The 21,175-nt window shown below is 36.3% G+C and overlaps 1 protein-coding gene across 3 annotated transcripts; it reads left to right on the forward strand.

Moving 5' to 3' along the window:
- Positions 1-388: 388 nt before the first annotated feature.
- On the forward strand, positions 389-19,913 carry LOC128171851 (uncharacterized). Of its 3 annotated transcripts, none has more exons than XM_052837629.1 (6): positions 389-503; positions 12,117-14,695; positions 14,816-15,042; positions 15,502-15,580; positions 16,195-17,180; positions 18,512-19,913. In XM_052837629.1, exons 2-6 carry the CDS (start codon positions 12,133-12,135, stop codon positions 19,355-19,357), a joined length of 4,701 nt encoding a protein of 1,566 aa, XP_052693589.1. In that variant the 5' UTR covers positions 389-503; positions 12,117-12,132; the 3' UTR covers positions 19,358-19,913. The 3 variants fall into 3 exon arrangements, with proteins under 3 accessions (XP_052693589.1, XP_052693591.1, XP_052693590.1); XM_052837631.1 differs by lacking the exon at positions 389-503 and adding an exon at positions 3,419-3,863; XM_052837630.1 differs by lacking the exon at positions 389-503 and adding an exon at positions 6,244-6,466.
- Positions 19,914-21,175: the final 1,262 nt, after the last annotated feature.

The raw sequence follows: 21,175 nt of genomic DNA on the forward strand, positions 1-21,175 counted from the left end.
CTAAAAATATCGCGTTCTGTAAAAATCATCTTTTGAAAAAAAGTATTCAGGCTTATTGGTCGAAAAAATGCACAGACATTTGTTTTCTTTATGAAATATAAAATAGTATAGCTTGCTTTTATTCTAGTAAGCGGTTGTCTTATGTGCTAATGGCAAAATCATGTTAGGATTAGTTCGTTTTTGTCCGGAAAAGAAATTATTTGCTTCTTACAAAAAACAGATTTTATAAATTTTCGATACTATATTGGGCCATTCTGAAGTATAATCACCCGTATACAGTATATATCATATTGACAAACACGAAAATAAGCATAACCTGAACATTCTTTCTCAAAACGACGTTTATTTACTTGCACTATTTCCCCTCTTTTTGACCGGAAGCACAAAGTGCCCCATGTGGTTTCTATTGACATAAACAATGACACATGTTTCTGGTCTGTGACACAAAACAAAGGAATATTTCCATCTCGCAGCAGCTGGGCCCCAATTTGATGAATTAAAAGGTAAAAAGCTTGGAAATCTTGTTTAAAGTAGAAATTAATACTGAGTGACATACAATTGAGATGTCTTTTATGAAAAGTCAGAGATATATATATTATGTAGACCTTTCAGATGACAGTTGACATTAGTTGACTGCATGAAGCCATTCTAAGGCATATTTGAAGGAAAAAAATTCTTCTCTAAATTTGAAGAGCTACACTCTATGAAGTTTTTTTTTTTATCAAACTTCTACTGCAGTGTTGTATTATAATAGTACATGTACAATAATATTGTATGTGTAAACATCTGATTATATTATGTTTCAATAAATGATATTGTAATTCAAGAATGTAATACAAGTTACTGCTCATGGCATTGCAGAATACAAGATCTAGCTGTTTTACATTCTTGAATTGCTTTGACCAAATTAGATTACCTAGAAAAAATCTCATAGCTATATCGTGACAGACAATTTGCTTAAATGATATATATAACATATATCTTATTATTTTGTCTCCAAGCTTGATTCCTTGAGTCTAAATATGCCAGTTTGTAATCAGATATACATCTCTTTATAAGTAAGTACTTTAACTTTATTGTAATAGACATATTATGGACTTGATGCTGTATTAATTACATATTTTTATAACCATTGACATTCCAAAATGAGTTGGAAGACCCAAACACTCTCTAATAAGTGTTTTAACCTCAATATATCTTAGATATTTGTACTATTTAGGAAGTACGTAAGATTGTATCCCCAATATCCAATTTGTAAAAATGTCTCACATGTGCACCATAACTTGTTGCAGATTAATCACAGGGGCTTTTGCAGAAGAATAAAACATCACTAAAAAAATGGGTACCTCAGAGGTTTTTTTCCTCCAAGGTACACACTATTTGAACAATTTTTTTTCTACACAAGCCCCTGTGGGTCAATCACAGTATACGGCAACTCGATCAATATGACAAAATCATACACTGTGTCACATGATGAAAGAAATAATGACAGACTAGACCAGGATTTGAACCTGGGCCCCCTGAATCTCTAGTCAGGTGCCGCTTCCCCCTGAGATATCTGGTGCCAGTATTCAAACCAGTCTGTCTGATCATTACATTTCCCCCCCCCCCCCCCCCCCCCCCCCGAAGATCACCCAGTTAAGGCAGAGTCTTTCCCCTGGCAGAAGTTGACCTATCAGTAAGTAATGGGATTGGAGAAATAATGATGTACCAGACTGGGATTCAACCCTGGCTCCCAGAATATTTACTCAGATGCTCTAGTACCACTGAGCTATCTGATGCCAATATTCTATAACCAATTTGACCATCTCAACTGTAAAATTATTTTCATATTGCAAGTTTTCATTGAGAAAAGCATATAACTAAAGCTAGAATAGTCAATTTCTGTATTCAGATGACACTTTAAAAAGTCCAAATGCAATTAAGTTAGCTGGCATTAATGATTTATGGAAGTAATTATTCAAGCTTAATGTGATAAAACTCAAGGTTGTTAATGTTTGGAGCATATCTGTCATAAACATGCTAATTTATTGCATGTCAACCTGGGAATTGGTATGCTGTAGAAAGAAATGGTCAAATGTCCATGACAAATTAATGGTATATGTCAAAATTTGTCTTTAAAATTATCACCTGGAAAAAAAATGTTAAAATTAAAATGTTAAATTTCTAAGCATTGGTCAAATTGGAAAAAAATATTTATGCATGTACCATTCCATCATGTCCATGTTTAAAAAATGTTTTCAATTGCTAACAGAGACAGGGCAATTGGTGTTTACATTATTCATTTACAAGTGTCATAAATTCCTGTCTCTTGTATTTGCATAGCAAAAACAGAACAAGAGAGAAATTTGTAGTGAAAAAGAGAAATATTTCGTAACATGATAAAACTGGGAAGGCCTTTTTCGTGAGAGAATGTCAACAGTACTTTATTGGTCGATGAAGGGTTATTTGAACTTTCAAGAGTCTATAAAGAATCCATAAGATTTTTATCTCAGAATAGAGAGATATAAATTGTATCACTACATTTTATATGTGACCTGCTAATGGATTGAGCTAACATGGCCTGCAGTTTCTCCTTTTGGGGGACTGTCAGTCGGTACACCAGTAAATTTGGTTGGCAAATATCTACTGGTTAAATAAATAGTAAAGGTCTAGGAGCATTTTTGGGATCTTTTTGCAACAGGTACATTTTATATGAATTGTATAATCTGCTTCATTATTAAGAAACAACAGCCATTTGTATATTTAATTATTAAATCAGTTCACATTTCATAAATAGCTATATGTATTTGCTAATAGTTTAAGTTAACATGGTCTGCAGTTGCTCTATTGTGTGGGATGTCAGTTTAACAATAAATTGGCCGATATATCTACAGGTGGAATGCTGATTTTGTAAAGTCTGTGACAAATTTTTTTGATGCCATTGATTGAATTCCTAAATTATGATTATAGATGATCAGAGTCATATGTTCTAAACTTCAGAACTGCAATTAATTGCAATTTAAAACATTTAATTTATTTGTTTAAGGTCAAATTAATGCATATATTAAAGTGTAATACTAGTATATATTTTGATACCAACAGATCACCTCTCACACAAAAAAAAAAAAAATGAAAATTTTCCATAATTTTTTTTTTTAGGTTAATTAGTACATGTATTTTTAAATTAATTAAAGGTATTTCTCTAACTAAAGATTAGTGTATTGGACAGCAGCAATGCAATGTTACGTTTTCTTTCTTTTTCCAACTGATTAATATATGAGTATATATATGTCCTAACAAGTTTATCTATGCAACAATAGTGAAAGGCCCTTTTCCCCTTTAATATGAGACTCTTGGTACATTGTAATATGTAATCTCCTTTCGTGTTGTTACTTGAGAGGGAGATAAAATATCCTTCCATTAGTTCTACTTACTGTACTAAAGTCCTTTAAAAACCCGATACATTTAAAACAACCCTTCCTTTGGACGTTCAATGTCATCTATATGAGAAAAAAAACTGGTCGTCCTTCAGCGAGTTTTGGAATCGTTAGCCCGTGACTGTTGGGTTTTTAATTACTGTGTAAGTTTTGAGTGGTCACGGCGTTGCGACTTCAATTGCGGCCTCTTTTAACAGTGACACGGTTTATATTTCAATCAATAGAAGACTTGAAAAATTTTTTTTTATCGTCTTATTTTTAAAGTGCCGACGGTGTTATTATAGATATTAAGGAGCGGAAATACAAGTGGGGGAGTTGCTACTTTGCCCAGTGAATGCGGGTCATTTCATAAGTGGTCTGTGTAAAGGATTTTCTTAATGACAGATCCATTTGTTTTGACATTTTCTGATATGGAATTTTAAAACCAATCTGTTAGGCTTTCATGTAAGTATTTATAATATGCTGAAGAATGTTGTGAAGTTTATATAATGTCATTTTCATATCATTACATCTTTGTAACAAAATCTGGGAGTATTTTGTAGCTTTCATGTACATGTAAGAAACCGGCCATTTCGTTGTTTCAATGGAATTGAACAATTTTGGTTCTGTAAATTATATGGTAGTAAGAGCTAGCATGTTTAAAAATGAAAAAGGTTTGAAATGTAAAATATATTTATCATTATCCAATATCTTTGGTTTCAGCAGGGCTACAGGATGTTAAAACATTGTCATGTCAGAGTTTTAAGGTTTAAATTCCTCTGTTATTTGAAATTGTCTCTATATACATTATGTAAATGTATGAATGAGAGGTTTTCAGGGACACAGTAATTTTAAATTTCAATTGTTTACAACTTTGACGAGGATCCATGCATAATACACGCAGGTTCTTATTTAAATTCAGCTGAAACTGAATTTTTAATAAAGTCCCTGAATTAAAGCATTCTTTTATAAATAATTGTATTAATACTAGGAAAACAAATAGTAATAATCATTTTATAATTAAAAATGGTTTTTACCTGGTTCATATTTTTTGTGAGCACCAAAGATTTGTTGAGCTAGGATTAAAAAGATGAATAAAACTTTTAGTATGTACATTACTGACCATTGGAAACATTTACCAATTAATCCTGAGGATATGATTATTTCCTTGAATACTTGGCCCAAAAGCAAGTATCCCTATATAACACTCCAATAATTTTCCCAATGTGCAAGATTGAATTGATTTCTGATTTGCAAGACTGCAAGTACATTCATAAATCATTATTCCCCATTAAAATGGAACCACCATATGATATATTATCATAATTAAAAGAAGGGTTTGATGAGATTAAAAAAAGAGATGCAAAAATATATGTCAGTGTTAATCTATACTAATTGATTATTAATAAGCTTTTGGTATTGATTTTAAAGTGATTTCATTCTCTCTCTCTCTCTCTCTCTCTCTCTCTCTCTCTCTCTCTCTCTCTCTCTCTCTCTCTCTCTCTCTCTCTTTTGTTGGATTTGTTGAATTTTATTTATTTCTGACTTCTATCAGATAAAGTTTCCCAACACGTTATAAGATTTTATTGTATTATTTAAGTGATATGAGTCTTTGTAATAAATTTTATTTAATGAATATTCATAAAAGAGTACACAATAATGTAAAAGATAACAGCATGATACACAAAACTCCCAAACAACAGCTATTTTTTGAACGCCATGAAAAACCATGTAAAAGAAATAGAAGGGCACATTATGAGAACAGGGAAAAGTGTTTGTGGTATTGATATAACACAACTTGTAGACAATAACAACAGAACATAAGGCTCCGACATTGAGAGGGAGTGTAGAGATAAGACACAAGGGGGCCTGATCCCCCTGTCACCTGAGGGCTAATCGATGGTCGTTAGGGACAGGTAAGGCCAGGTATACGGTGCAGGTTTACAGGTAGACACTGAACAGGTGTCAGGCCTTTGCCCCCTTAATCTGATGTGGAGTGGGGGGGGGGGGTTCTTTCAATTTTCATACAGCATTTTTACTTTGTTAAAAGGTTGCCTCGGTGCTGTTTTGAGAGTAGGGGAATTTTATGATAAAATTTGCATGGAGAATTGGAATTCCTGTAAGCTCTCAATCATATGTGTGGGGGATTGAAATTTGCAGAGAATGTATTTCATGCAGATTTATCAACATTGCATTTTTTTTAAAGATTGATTTATTTAGGGAATGGATTTTACAGATAGAGTTATTTCCCTTATCACAGTTGCACTCTCTCTCCTACTGAGAGAGAGAGAGAGAGAGAGAGAGAGAGAGAGAGAGAGAGAGAGAGAGAGAGAGAGAGAGAGAGAGATATTAAGAGAGAGAGAGATTAAGAGAGAGATTTTTAATTATAGAGATCCAATCATGGATTATTCTTGACAAACAGAAATTTAGAAGTTTAAGAGAGAGAGAGAAGAAAAATACATTTTTTTTTAATTAAAATCAAAAAATGAATACGGAGAAAAAGGAAAGAAAGAGAAAAGAAAAGAAATGCACATTTTAATAAGATGAATAAATGGGAAGGAAGTATGATGGAGGCAGAAGAAAAAAAAGAATTAAGCATCAGTTATTTTTTAAATTCATATAGGAATTATATAGGAGAGAACGTCAAGGCTGCTCAAAGAGGAAATGAAAGAGCATATATGCATCCATTTTTATTAATCAAAGGAACAAAATGAGAGAGAGAGAGAGAGAGAGAGAGAGAGAGAGAGAGAGTAGCCAGCCACTAATGTAGAGAACGCTGCCAGCTGTTTGCTTTCTCCATTACACATTATGCAATTGTTACATTAATTGCCTCCTGACTTTCACTTCCCACTAGCTACCTCATGATGTCGAGAGAACAGAGGAATCGCAGACAGAAAAAAAAAATCCAATAACATCGCAGCCTGCCTCAGGGGCTGACTGTGTGAAGAGAGTGGCTGTGTGTGAAAACATTGGGAAAAATATCGGTTCAAAGCCAGTAGATCAATAATTAAGATGGAGGATTGTAGAGTCTGATTTTTCACTGTGGAGATCCTGTTTTGTATTGGTCGGTAAGACAGAACCTTGGATTAATTCTTTATTTTTTGGGGTGTGTGTAGTTGTGTGGTAGATGATGAGCAGTTATAAAATGGCTTTTTTCTGTGGATAATCTATTTTGACTGTGTACTTTTGGGATCTTTAAGTGAATTCCCTCTTACATGTTGTTAATGATGAGTCATGTTGATATGTGGATGCATGGAGAGGTGTGTGTTGTTGTGATGAACAAATTGTCCTTTGGATGTCTGTGAGTGCGGTAAGGGATTGACAGAGTTAATTAGTTTCTTGTTTGACCTCATTCGTTAGTGGTTTTCTATGTTTTATCAGGGTGTCCAATATAAGATATTCCATTATCATATCTACAGTGATAAGGGCAGTTACAATTTACTCATACTAAAATTAAGTTACAAAATGGGGTATGTGGATAATGATACAAACCTATAAACTATAATGATTTGAGTTTAATGTTAATGACTGTATGTGCATGTGGATCTTGGGGGAGTGGGTCTAGGGGGTTTGTATCTCTCACCCCCCCCCCCCCCCCCCCCATGAAGTTCAGATGTACTATAATTTTATTTCATAAAGTTTATAAATATGTATACCTTTCACCCTTCATGCCCCATGGGAAACAAGTATACAGGGACACCCCCTCCCCTGAGTCCCCTGGAGTCACCCCTCCAACTCCCCCCCCCCCCCCCCCATTGTCCCAAACAAAAAGCAAATTCCTCTTTGTTTACTTCTATAGGATATACGTATTGGCAGTTTGAATTTTGCATTCATTCCATGACATGCATGCAACTTGCGACTCTGGTATTATTCTATAAAGGAGACAATTTATAATGCATTGTATGCAAATCTCTCATCCATTTTTGAAGATCAGTATTACAAGCTATAATATTTCTGGAGTCCTGCATTTTCTATTTAATACCCTTCCGACTGGAAGATCGAATAAATACATATATTCACCTGTAGTAAGGGACATATTGTAATTATCTATAAATGTATTTATGCTGGCTTAAATTGCCCTTCCAGTTCCTTGGATAAATTATTCTTCAATCATAGTGACAAGACATTGAATGTACATGTAAGTAACTGCATGTCCCTTCTTTTCCATTCCCCTGGCCATTCCTTCCATTAGATCATCAGACATCTGGAGGGTTGTTTTCCATAACAACTATGTATAGGTTTCAGTACACCTGACCCCTAAGCACAGTCAAACCTCTTCGCTTTTACCCCAGATGTTCGAGTCTTACAGAAGCAGATGCTTTCTCTCCTTTAGCTATTTCATTTAGTGTCAAACTGAAAGAAGAAGAAAAAAACATCCTTGGCATCTTATACTTGCAAAGTGAGGCATAAAATACCCATGACTTTCATTTCTGTTTAGATGTTCTGCTCCCAGTTGAACAAAGAGCTTGATTCAGATCGTCATCAGATTGGGGTGTTTTTATTGGGAGCTATGTAGCAGCATGTATTTCAACACAAGCATTTGTAGCCATATATTATTGGCACTTCATCAGTTCATCATATGTTACATTGCACCTGAGGAATGGGATGTTAGACTTAATACATTATGGCAGATTGATTCTGAATATTTTGAGCTTCTAAATTGTACTATGGGTTAAGGCAGATTGAATTTAGATGATCCAAAATCATTCAGTATTCATTATGTGTGCTCAAGAGCGGATTGAATTTTGATGGAGAGCCTAGCAGAAATTGATTTATTGGGCGTAAACAATTGTCTAATGCCCCAATTCCCTGATCTATTGACAAATTTACAGATACTTTCGCATAACTGTCTGAGAGAGTCTGAGTTTAAGTTTTTCTGGTTAACTGTGTTTTAAATTATATCAGATAACAGAAATTGGTCAATTACAGAGCTGAATGAAGTAGGGATGAATGACTCATGATAGAGGGCTACAACTTGATTGAATAATTGAGCAGACTCATTACAGACTCATACTGTTACTCTCTGTCTCTGTTCCCACACCTAAAAACACCCCTCCCTTTCTCTCTCTCTCTATCTCTCTCTAAATCTACCTCTATCTCTCTCTCTCTCTCTACTTCTCCCCTTCACCCACAAACACCCCTCTCTCTCTCTCTCTCTCTCTCTCTCTCTCTCTCTCTCTCTCTTTTCTCTATCTCTAAATCTACCTCTCTCTCTCTGTACTTCTCCCCCTCACCCACAAACACCCCCCTCTCTCTCTCTCTCTCAACTTCCCTCCCCCTCTCTCTGTCTCTTTGTTCCTTCTTGATCATGATTGCCCTTCCCTGTTGGTTTATCTCCATCAACCAACATTAACACTCATTTAATCAAACAAATATTTGTATCACCAAGGACATATACTGTGTTTTGTCGCTGAAAGTGCTCTTGATCTCAACCAATTAAGCTTGAAGTTTCCCATTTCTGTATTTTACATGGATTCTTCCATTTACATATCCCTTCCTTTTTCTGTCTCTCTTCCCTTCTCTCATTCTTCTATATTGAAAGTCTTTACAACACACTCTCTCTCTCTCTCTCTCTCTCTCATATGTTCACTGCCTGTAAGTAATTTTCATGTAACTCCCTTAGCTGTGTCACTGCATGTTTCCAGAATCATTTTGTTGTAATGACACGGGAAATTGAACACCTGACCAGATGTCTTTGTCAATGCCTGTGAAGAAAGTTTCTTGATTTATTAGAGGCAATGTCACCAGCAACAAATAACCGACCAATCGGTTTCAATCTATGACATAATTAAGTGCAGATGAAATTGCACATAAAATTTTCAATAAAGGTTTTATTGGTTTGGAATTTGGTAAAAAATGGCCCCTACAAAGTTCGTAAATTAAAATCAATGAACTCAATTGTTCATTTTATACTGAGGACATTTTGTCTGGAGGGTTATAAATAATGAAATATGCCACAAGATCAATTATTGATATTGGAGTTGCTTCTGAGTTTATTTGACTACGGCATGTGCATGGATTTCTTAGATGTGAAGAACACTGAGTGAATGTGGGGGGGGGGGGGGGGGGGGGTGGAGGGGGTCTTGCGTATCTTAAAATGATATGAAATGATTGACGTTACAAGTTTTGAATTTCCAACTTATTACATATCTTCATGACTCAATAGCATAACTGTTTTCATAACGTTTATCAGTTATGTGTATTGATTTGATATTTTTAGGCTCAGATATACATGCATGCAAAGATTCAAAAATGTTCCTGGATGGAGGGGGGGGGGGTGTTTGAGATATTACTTATGTAAATATATACATACATTGACAGACTATTGAATACTAGACTAAGTACAATATATGTACGTAATACATTTATTTTATTATACTACATATGTATATATATTATGTAAATCATGATCATAATATTTTTATTTTATAAAGCAGTTCACATTATTATGTAGGTCTCTCGCCTGAATTCCAGACTTTACATAAAATTATCCTCTCTAAATAAATGTCACCTTGTCAGACTTAACACGTCCCTCTGAACGAACAATGAAACACCGATTCAGAAAACTGATAAGGCATCAACAGCACAGGGACAAAATAATGAAATCCTCAGACATCTTTGTGATGCCTACGCTGATTCTGACGAACAAAGAAAGAAGTGAAGTGTTGAAGCCTTAGAGTACATAGGGGGCCCTGGCTGTTATGTTTGATTATGCTATGAGTTATTTACTCTGATATGATCTGCGCTGTGACATTTTTGTTTTCTTCGGCAGGCAAATGTCTTTGTTTATATACATGTATGAAAGTTTTTTTTTCTTCAGCAGGCAAATGTCTTTGTTTATATACGGTACGTGTATGAGGGTCATTAAGACGTGTTGATATATATAATGCTATACAGCTAGAATAGTTGGATTTTACTATGAACATGATATGGTTGTGTTTAAGTGTGTGTTTATATAGATTGATTTTGTCGATTCTACTGTAAGCTTTAAGGTGCCTCACTACACCTTGAAATATTTTCTCAAATCAGCAGAAAATTACTTGATTACAAAAGAAAGCATGATGGATAAGAACTATATATGTCAAATAGGCGAAAAATGTGCAGTTTTGGATAAAAAAAATTTCATTTCATAAGCATTTAAACAAATTTTAAAGCCCAGGCGGATTTGAACTCATGATCTGTGGTTCACAAGCTTGATACTTTAACCACTGAGCTACGACGTTATACATCTGAATCGATTGATACATTTTAACAGTATAACAAATTTTAAACATTTAAATCGCCATATTGTGACATAGTGTCTTCAAAAGTTTAAGTCTAGGTGTAGTGAAGTACCTTAAAGGGTTGTTGGTCGGAAATTAATGATATATACTAGTTTTGGTGAGTATTTGATATAGATACAGATTATGAGAGGCCTATGTACATATATAATAATTTATAATATTTCTTTGGAAAGGATCATGAACTGGTGGTATTTTGGTAATTGAATGAAGTGTTTCTGAATTTGTGATTTTAGCTGAATCTGCCTTATAATCAATATGATGGATGTACATATTGTATTGCATAATTGATGTTTTAAATCATTGAATATCCAAGGGGCACAGAAATTAATGGATTGTGGCTTTTTCTCTTTTAATAGCTCCTGCAGAGCTGGATTTAGATTAAGAACATATCCATTTCTCAAAATTAATTAATGAAAATATTATCCTTTTATATACATTTAATAGCAGACTAAGATCATTGAAACATCCAGTTTCTTCTAGAGTCAGCAACAATTTTTCAGCTTATTCACAATTACTGGAATGTTTCAAGACAATAAGAGGTGTTAAAAGACACGCAGTGCAGGTTATTGGTGTATAAACAACATAGCATGCATTGGTGTAAGATGGACAGATTTTATCACCCTCTTTGCTCTCTCACTGCATCAGAGACAGGTGCCAACACAAACACTCTCTCTCTATCTATCAGCTGTGTTATGTCTATCTGGTAACAACAATGTCTGGGATTTATGGGTAGTCAATTTGTTGGTGTGGGAGGGAGGGGGGGGGGGTTGTCAAACACTCATGAATTCTGGAGGTGTTTATCTTTGTATAGACACTGCCAAATGACTAGTGGCTATAATGACTGAGTGACTATCTAAGATGGGAAAGAACCTGGAAAGGTTTCAATGATGTGCGTGAGTAAATGTTGGGGGTTGGAAAGGAATGGCTCTCTTATAGTCATGTTCTAGTCATGTGTCTATTATTACCTGTTCAAATGACTACGTACTTCTATATAGATGTGTGTGAGTAAGTGTTGGGGGTGGAAAGGTTTGGCTCTTTTATAGTCATGTTTCTATTAGAACTTGTTCAAATGACTTCTATATATATTTTGAATGGACCGAAAACAGAAGGAGTTTTGTGTCTGTAGATCAGTTTGAAAATTGGGAAATTATTTTTGAAAAGTACCAGTTGTGACAGATCTAAAACCCTTTGAATGTAATTTTTGTGAATTTTGGACTGATTGTCATAGGATGCAATCATGTAAATAAGTTGACCAATTTTGAAAATAACATGTATTTACTACAACTGTAGCTGTTCGGTATATGTTAGAAGTTAACATGTAAGATTTCTGGTAACATTTCAGTACCATTAATCTAACAATTGTGTACCATTTGAATAATGTTAGTGAATCCACCTTTATCCATGTATTTCATGAGTATATCTTTGTATTTTTCAGGTCATGACCCCTCTTCATGGTTACTCAAAGCGTAATGTCCACTGCATGTGTTGAATTCACTCAGAATGCATGGAAAAAAGATTTGTGTAAGAACTGTCAGAGACCAAAAGCGGAGCACAGCATTGTGGGAGATTTCAATCCGGAATCCACCAGTTCCCCCGTACCCACAAAGAGAACGTCCATCATCGCAGATGACGTCATCCATCAGGCAAAGCGTAATGCTTCACTGATTCTGTCAGAGCTCGAGGGTCGGAACGATGGAAATCCAGAACTACGAAAACCGCGAACTTCTAGGAGTTTATCCGTGGAAAAAGAAAAAATTCAAAAGACTGTGATTCAGATTAACAAAGGGGTCAGTGTGAATGATGTGAAAAGTATTCTAGTCAAAAACGGAACAAAGCGGAGTAGACATTTTGATATTAAGTTTCTTGACAGGGAACCGTCGGTGATCGGAGAGGATGGAGGTTACGACAATCTATTTTTAAACCACGAGGAACCTCCCACAGAAGAAGATTCTGCGGAGGATATTTCTTTCACGGAGGAAGAGAGGGAGTTTGTTCTTCAGGCGTTGCACAATACGATATGGAATTCGGATTTGAAAAATCTTGATGGTGCTGTTGGAAAAAATAGTGAAAATGACAAGAGTCGTGAATTTGAGGACGTGAAACTCAACTCCTTGTGGAAAAAAGACAGGTTTGCTACACTTCGAGACTGTGATAAGTTACTTTCCCAGCGATTCGGGACGTTTCCTCTGAGGAAACCTCTTGGGTCAAAGTCAAACTTAGAGAAAATGTTCGATCAGGACGGTAGACTGGAGCGATCGTCCTCAGACTGTGACCTTCACAAGATCGAGGAAGAAGGAGAGGGGACCCATTACGAGACAAATTTCTCTCTTTTCGATAAACGTCGCAGTCGGTCAGCTTCGGAGATGGAGGGTGCAAAAGGCAGTCAAGGAGCAAGCGCACAGCCATACATGGACGTAAATGTCACGCAATTTAATGGTCAAAGTGATGATATGAAAAACAGTGATGATGATGTGTTTGAAATGGACATGTTTGACGGAGAGAGCTTGTTCGAGAACTTTACGACAGACTTCGATTTCGATTTCGATTCTTCCTCTGCTGGCATGGCAATGGTGGACCACTTGAATGCTATTCTGGCTAGATACAGTGACAATGTCTCCATCAAAGGATTTGAGGACAATGATTTTCTGCCCGATGTGGAAGTCAATGACTCCACATCTAACAGCGAGAAGATCTTGGAGAGTCTAAGGATTCCCAAGGGAAGTATCAAGTCCAAGGAGCTAGAGGCAAAAATAGTGTCCCTTGCCACTGACATTAGAAAGAAGAAACGCCCGGCCCCCAGGCCCCCTGTTGCACCACCCCCTCAACCCACCACCAGGAGTAGCTCAGCTAGTTTGAACAATGACCAATCATCAAAGAAAACATCTCCATCACATTCCCAAAACGGCTCCGAACCAAACTTCAAGATGGTACCGATAGGGAAGTCCATCATGGGCAACAGTCATGAGAAACCCCTTTCGCCTAAACGCACGGGTGACTTTCATGATGATTTAGTGGACAGCAAAGGCAAGAGTGATAGTAACAAAGGTAAAAAGGGAATCACGTCGTTTTTCAAAAGTTTTCTACGCAGAGGGAAAGATTCACCGGAGAGTTCCACTGAGCAAATTACGGAAGTTTCGAGTCCTCCAAAGAAGACTGCACCTGCTGCAACAGTTGTAGAAACTCCAGAAAAAAGCAAAGAATCATCATCTTCAGTAGAAACCAAAGAGGAGAGAAAATCACCCCAAGTCAAAGCCAAAGTTCTCCCAGAACTATCAGTATCAGTCATCAAATCTCGCACAAGCATTATCATGTCAGCATCAGAAACCTCAGCATTGTTTAATGGACCAGCAACAACTAAATCAGAGGAGAATATTGAAAGTGAAAGTATGATGACCAGTAGTGTGATAGCAGAGGAAAGTGAAAGTAAAAGTGAGGTCAAATCCAGTGAAAGTGCTCCAGTTACCAAACCAAGTGTTCCCACTCGACCAAAGCCACCGCCGAATCCCAAAAGACCCTCGGTGTCCCCCCAACATGGAGCCAGGGAAGGGAGATCCTCATCACCAGCCTCGGAGAGGAAAGGATCGCAAGATGGGCCGGATAGGAAAGCCTCAGAATCGGACAGCAAGACCGGAAGCTTGGAAAGACCAGACAAAGGGAGTCTGGAAAGGGAAATATCCAGAGCCTTGTCCAGAGAGGACAGTCCAAAGAAAGACCCAGAGAATGTGGCGGTGAGGAGGAGAGCCAAGAGTCCAAAGAGAGTCTCGGCACCGCAAAAACCACCGGCGTCCATGGGTAAAAGTGCGGAGAACAAAAATGCCCTGTTTACCAAGGAACTGGAGATGAGGTTAAGTAAGAGCCTGGACAGCAAGGTCAATGTTAGTCCTCCACCAGGGAGCCAGAAACCGGCTACTCCTAGCCAGAAACCAGCTTCTGAGGTCAAGAAGCCAACTGTACAGCCACCGGCCCCAACTACAAAACCAGATCCTGCACCAGTTCAGACGAAAGAGGCAGCAGGTATGCAACATAAAATTATATTCTTGTTATAACTTTTTAATGACAGAATCAGGTATATGTAAAACCTAAACTGGTATGTTTATGATATCTTATTCTATAATACAAATATTATTTTGTCAGAACCAAAGGAAGAGAAGAAAGACGCAGTAGTTGAGACTCCCACCCCAGAGAAGATAGAACTACCCCGGGCGGCCAGTCGTAAGAGCTTCCTGAGACTGGGGGGCAACAAGAAATCCCGGGCCCCTCCCCGACCCTCCTCCTCCGTGAAGCGGACCAAGTCCATCACAGACAGTGGAGGAGAGCTACAGACCAAGAAGATAGACCCCTCTGATATCTCTGGACCAGTGGTAAGTACAAGTGCATGTAGTACATTTATAAACGGAATAAAGAATGGGAGGGTTGGAAGTGTCAGTTTTAGGGTCGGGGGCAGGGTATCTCTGGACTTGGGATAAAAACATGTAGTAAAAAGGAATCGGGTTTTAAAAATTTGGGAAATGTCAATTTGAGGAGGCATGTATGGGGATGAGTACACTGATCGGAAAGTGTGTAACTTTGGAATGTTTGATGATAATTGATGCACTGTATATACTCTCTATTTACAAAGTCTTCACAATATACTTTTCCTTGTTTATGAAATATTCTAAGAGTAAAAAATTGATGATAAAAGATCTTGACATTGGATCAATATCAGAACGCTTAAGTAACAGTCTTCACGACTCATGTATTTCCTATAATAATATGTTCTAAGAAGAAAGTTCAATGATAAATTGATACACAGTATTTTAAATTTGTGTATTATTTTGCAGCTAATCACCTCCATGACGGGTGGAACCTTTAACCGCCGTAACACGATCTCTGTGGGGGAGGACCCCTCCATGGTGTCAGGTCAGTCTCTTACTTCTGTCCATGATGTTTGACAATTACTGATTCTGATTGGCTGACGTCAGTCACATGAAGACTATGTATATAAATCTAACATCCTGTCGACATCAAATCAATAGCCTACTTCTTAGACCAAAAACTATTTTGTGCAGTTTGATTTTTGTCAAAATCTGCCGCAAGTAAATCATGTGAGGTCATCAGTGAAGTTCGTTACATAGTCATGTTGTAACTGGGTTTGGGATGACACCTGGTCAGTAAATTAAATACCTGGGCTTGGCTATGAAATTTACTGACCAGGTATCGCCTACCTTTACTACCCAGTTACAACACAACTTTTTAACCAATAATACTTTCCTCTGTAATAAAAAAAAATAAGAAAAATTGAGGGCTTATCTTGATTACTCCAGACACATTTCATTTTGCTGTAAATTTTACCATTTGTTTGGGCAGAAAAAAGCTCCTGCTTTATGAAGTTCATCATGTTCATAGCTTAATGTTTTGAAATCAATTCAGATATGCTCAAGATCAAATCTACACTAGCTAATAATGTTGGGAAATGAATTGTGTTTAAATATAAAACATTTTGAGTAGTATTTCAAAACATTTTTCAATTTCAGGAGAATCTACATCCTCTGGGTCTACAGGAGAAAAGTATGATGAGTGGCCAGAGTTCTCTCCCCTTGGCTCACTAGAAAACATGTACGAACCGATCATCCCCAAGGAGCGCCCTCCCCCACCCCCTACTGGACCCCAAGCAGAGGGGGATCTCACAGTCCCTCCCACCTCTATCCCTAAATCACCCAGTGAGGGTTACTTAGAGCCCATCACTCACAGGTCAGCTGTTACAACCACAACAACAACCTCAACAACCAATGAAAATAAAGCATCGGAGGTCATAACCCCAACTGTCATGGAAACCTCAGATAAACAATCTGAGGGCAGTGGTGACAGTGTGTCAAAGAGTTCGTCTGAGGCGGAAGTGTCGGAGGAGAGAAAGAAAATCCTGGCTTCACAGCCGATTTACGAGGAGATAAATGGGTATGGCAAGGACGTGGTTAAGCCACCTGCTCAGAGCGGGAACGAGTTACAGAGATCCATGTCGGAGAGTGTCACACAAAGAGACATGCATAGGTCGATGATGGAGAGTCTTACAGTCGACATGACAGATTCCGTGATTTCAATAGATTTTCCGCCTTCTTCTCCATCACAGGCAGGAATATCGTCCGGATCCGAACCATCCTCCGCATGCAGCACCTTAAGTCGACCAAAACCGCTGCCAAGGAAACGGTCCAAACGGGAGAGCAGTTCCTTCGAGCAGCCGTACATTGCCATGAATCGGCCAAGCATTACTTCAGCCTTGAACGAGACTCAGCTCAAGGACATGCTGAATCAACTGACCTCCATGAATCTTCAGACTCTGAGGAACATTTACACGCAGTACGAACGTGTGTTTATCAAGGAGGCGGTGTCTATGGGCGTGCCCAGTGTTGGCCCGCTGAAGTGGACGGATTTCGATATCTATGGCAAACCTGTCCATTCCTCCGAGAGATGCGTCGTGTATAATGCCAAACTGAGGCTTAGCACCACCAACTGTCAACTCATGGTAAATTTGATACAATATATCATCAGTTTTCCCACAGATGTTAAGAAAACCTTTAGAAACCATTTTCAATTGATGTATTTTATCCCCTTTTTCCAATCACAAACTATCATAATGGTAAATGCATAAAGGCATTTCTGCTATGTACATGTTGAGGTCATTTACTTATTATATATGTTTTATTTTGATGAAAATTTATTATTATTGCAAATGTTATTTTTTGAATTGATAACTACTATCTAATATTTTACTTGAAAAGTAGAAACTCTATCCAACATATTTGTAAATGCATTTTCTTTTTTATTGGTGTAGGGGGTTGGGTTCTTGTGTCTTTTTGATTTCATTTGAATTATATTAATCCTACTTGAAGAAGTGGCCAACGATAACAGTTGTTGAATGAATGCATATTATTAGAACCAAGCTTTTTTTCCCTGGCAAGATTATTTCAGAACTTCTAGACTGAAATAGTTTCTAATTTTTTTTTATCAAAATTATGCAACGAAATTTTGGCGTGCAGTAACAGTTGATACAAAGCATCAGCTTTCTTGTTTTTCTGAAAGCACTAGCAGAGCATTTTCCTGTAATGTCATTTAGTAAAACAACTAAGTAAAAACTCAAAGATCTAAAGAATTTTCTCATGTTGATATCGAAATAATCTTTTTGAAATTGAAGTAACAGTTGTTCCTTGTAGTATAGAAAGCATTTGCTAGTAGCAAATGGATCCAAATCATTTACCATGAAAATTATCATTTAGAAATGATGTAACAACTAATGTATTGGAATAGACAATTTTTTTTTAGGCAAAAAACATTTGTTTATAACAAAGATATCTTTGCTTTCTCTCATATTTATTATGATGCCAATTACAGATTCTAGAGCTTTTCCAACAAGAGGCTAAAACTTCCTTCAAAATATTATGTTAGGTATCCGTGACAGCACCCATACTCATAGATTTAGAAGTAATGAAAGAAAGTGGAAGTTATTATCTGTTTAAGTTTTGAGCTGAACTTTATATAAGATACAGTGATATAACCTAAGATATATCACAGAGGAGACATTATATGTTATCTAGACAATCCTTAAATTTGATGAAAAGTAACACAATATTTGATTTGAAATATTCAGTAGTTCTTAATGCATACTACATGTATTTTCAAGCTCTGTTAGAAAGACCCTAAAAGGGATGATTGATATGATATCATGATACATGTATTTTTATTATCACGTTTCTATTTACAATTCCTTTATACCAAGCCTGCTCACTGCTATTTACTTTTTTGTCCATATTATAAATTATGAGACAACTTATGTTTTACTCTGTTTATATTTTACAGTTGCTTCACACCAAGCCTGACCTGATGTCTTCCCAGCATGCAACACTGCTGAAACCCACCGTCATTTTCTCCGACTCCATTCCATACTCCTATCTCACGGAGGACTTCATCAAGACCAATCAGCTTCTCCTTAACATCCACACCAACCAATCAAATTCTGCCAAGTGTTTCGTGGCGGCTGGACAGTTCGACATCTCTGACAGCCTCTCCAATCACATGACCACGAATCGCCATGGCAACAGTCAGGTGATGCTGACTGTGGAAGACATAATGGAGAATGTGTTGTTCTACATGTTACAGATTCTGAGTGCCATCTCACACTGTTTGGACCAAGGGTTTAGTCTCGGGGACGCTAACTTCCGAGATGTGTTTATGGTCACAAATAGCAACTGTTCCCATGGAAACATTGTGGCCTTCCTTCCTCACCAGCGGTCACATGATGGTTCCCACGTGGACTGTGTGTTCTCTTTCCTGGATAAATACCTTGCCGAAAACATGTCCAGTCGAAGCGAATATGAATTCGGGAAATTTGTTGGGGGTGTACTCAAAGTGCAAAAAATGTTACAGTGTCGTAGGATCGAGATCCTTCCGTTGATCAGGAGTTATGTTGAGTTTCTTCTTTGGGGGCCAAACGAGACATCGTGGCAGGGTGGTGTAGAAAGGACGAGTAGTCTCGAGCCGAAACTGTCCATGTGGCTCGAGAAAGAGCGAGCAGCCATGGTGCATGGTTTCGCTCGAGTGGAAGAGAGAAAGTACTCTATAATGGAGTTCTACCGCATGAAGTTTCTGCTTAAGTCTAGTGCTGTTAGCCTGTCAGAGTGTGTCCGAACTCACATGTCTTATTGAAACAGCAATCAATTCATATTGAGTTTTGTCGTTGCAGTCATCTGTGTTATTATTTTTTTTTTTTGGAGTATCATATGACATATAGATATTGTCTCTTGTTTGATTTTGATTTTTTTTTATACTTGAATGGTTTACTAATACATGTACTTGTTGTAAAATTTGTTGAAATGTAAATTGAGAATTTTGTTTATTGAAAAAGACACAAGTTTGAAACTGTTTTATTACAAAAATGTTAAGAATTTAGTTTTTGTCTTTGATTATTTTACTTTTTTTTTAATTTTGAAAAAGCACCAAAAGTACCAAAGTGGGATCGATTTCTATAGGTAGGTTTTTTTACAAAAGGTTGTGAAACAAAATGTTCCTGAGTCAACTTTTTACTATGACCGAATCTCCACTGTCTTTGTCTATGATGACTGATGTATTGTTTATGTATTCCATGATGGGTTTACAAAATTTCTGGATTATTTTGGTTTGTTCTGTAATAAGGATATTGTTCTTACCGCTGGTATTATCTAAATTGGTACATTGTTTTTTGGTCGCACCTTGCTAAATCACTGGTATTAAATCTTATAAAAAAAGGAAATAACATGAATAATTAGAGTTAACGTTGAATTTTTAATTACATTAACGGACATTTATACATGTATATTTCACCAATATTAAGAAAGAATGTTGTCCTTTGGAAATATGAAAAGAAATTTTGTTTATCTGCAATATTGTGTCTCAAAACACAAAAAGCTTTTGAGGAAGAAAGGGACTGAAAGAGGGATTAATTTTATGTGTGTATCAAAGAAATGTAACATTGTGCTTGTAGATAAAGAGATCAGACATCCAACCATATTTTATAAATCAATATTCAGCTACAATTTATTTCAAAACAGCTATGCATGTGCCATTCTTACCGTATTTTAATTGAATTTCACACCAAGAGTTATCTTTCTTGAGCTTGTAAATGTATGTACTAAGATTTGCATCTATAGTCTGAATGTCATAATTTATGGATATATGTACAATTTTGTAGCTTTATTTATGATATTGGGATAGTATGTAGATAAGAACATGATCAACAAAATTCAAAGTGCAATACCTTTGTAGTAATTGTAGTAATTTGCTTTACATGTAATTAGTAGCACCTTTAATTTTAAACAAAAATAAACATTTACAAATACAATGCCTGTTTATTGACAACACTTACCCATCATTTTTTAAAATTTACATGTTATTTTTTACCGGTATTTTGAATTTAGTCTCATTTTCAGAAAATCAAACAGTTTACCTCCCTTGCCCTTTTAAAAAAAATACCAATTTTAGATTTGAATTTTTTTACATGATGATCAATTTATCAAAAAAAATTACTTGTGCATAATGTGAAACTACTAGGTAATTTAACCCATTATAATTGATATTTTAATGGGGAAAGGCAAGTGATCAGATATCATGATTCATTATTTCTTGTATATCTTGCTATTAAATTAAATGTATATATTTAGTATTTTAGAAATTCTGCCCACAAAAATTCTCAGAAAAACAGCCGCTAAAGCATGTAATACAATACATCACTATACATGGAACTGTACACAAAGCCTCTTTTGTCTGGGACCATAGTAAATTCTACAACCATTATGAACACTAAATGATCACAGACATGTTTATGATTATCACACATTTAAACATCACAAACACTTTTATGGATCATAAACACATTTACACATTACAAACACATTTTTGTATATTATGAAAACTTGATAATTATATATTTTTTTTGCTAAATGTCAATTTCCTCAGTATTTTACTTGTTTTTTTTTTTTACTGAATATT

This window comes from Crassostrea angulata, chromosome 2 (assembly GCF_025612915.1).
Source record: "Crassostrea angulata isolate pt1a10 chromosome 2, ASM2561291v2, whole genome shotgun sequence".
Lineage (NCBI taxonomy): Eukaryota > Metazoa > Mollusca > Bivalvia > Ostreida > Ostreidae > Magallana > Magallana angulata.

Coding starts and splice junctions, on each gene's coding strand:
- LOC128171851 (XM_052837629.1), top strand. CDS start 12,133: ATGGTTACTCAAAGCGTAATGTCCACTGCATGTGTTGAATTCACTCAG. Junction 14,696..14,815: donor TCAGACGAAAGAGGCAGCAG/GTATGCAACATA, acceptor TTATTTTGTCAG/AACCAAAGGAAGAGAAGAAA. Junction 15,043..15,501: donor CTGATATCTCTGGACCAGTG/GTAAGTACAAGT, acceptor ATTATTTTGCAG/CTAATCACCTCCATGACGGG.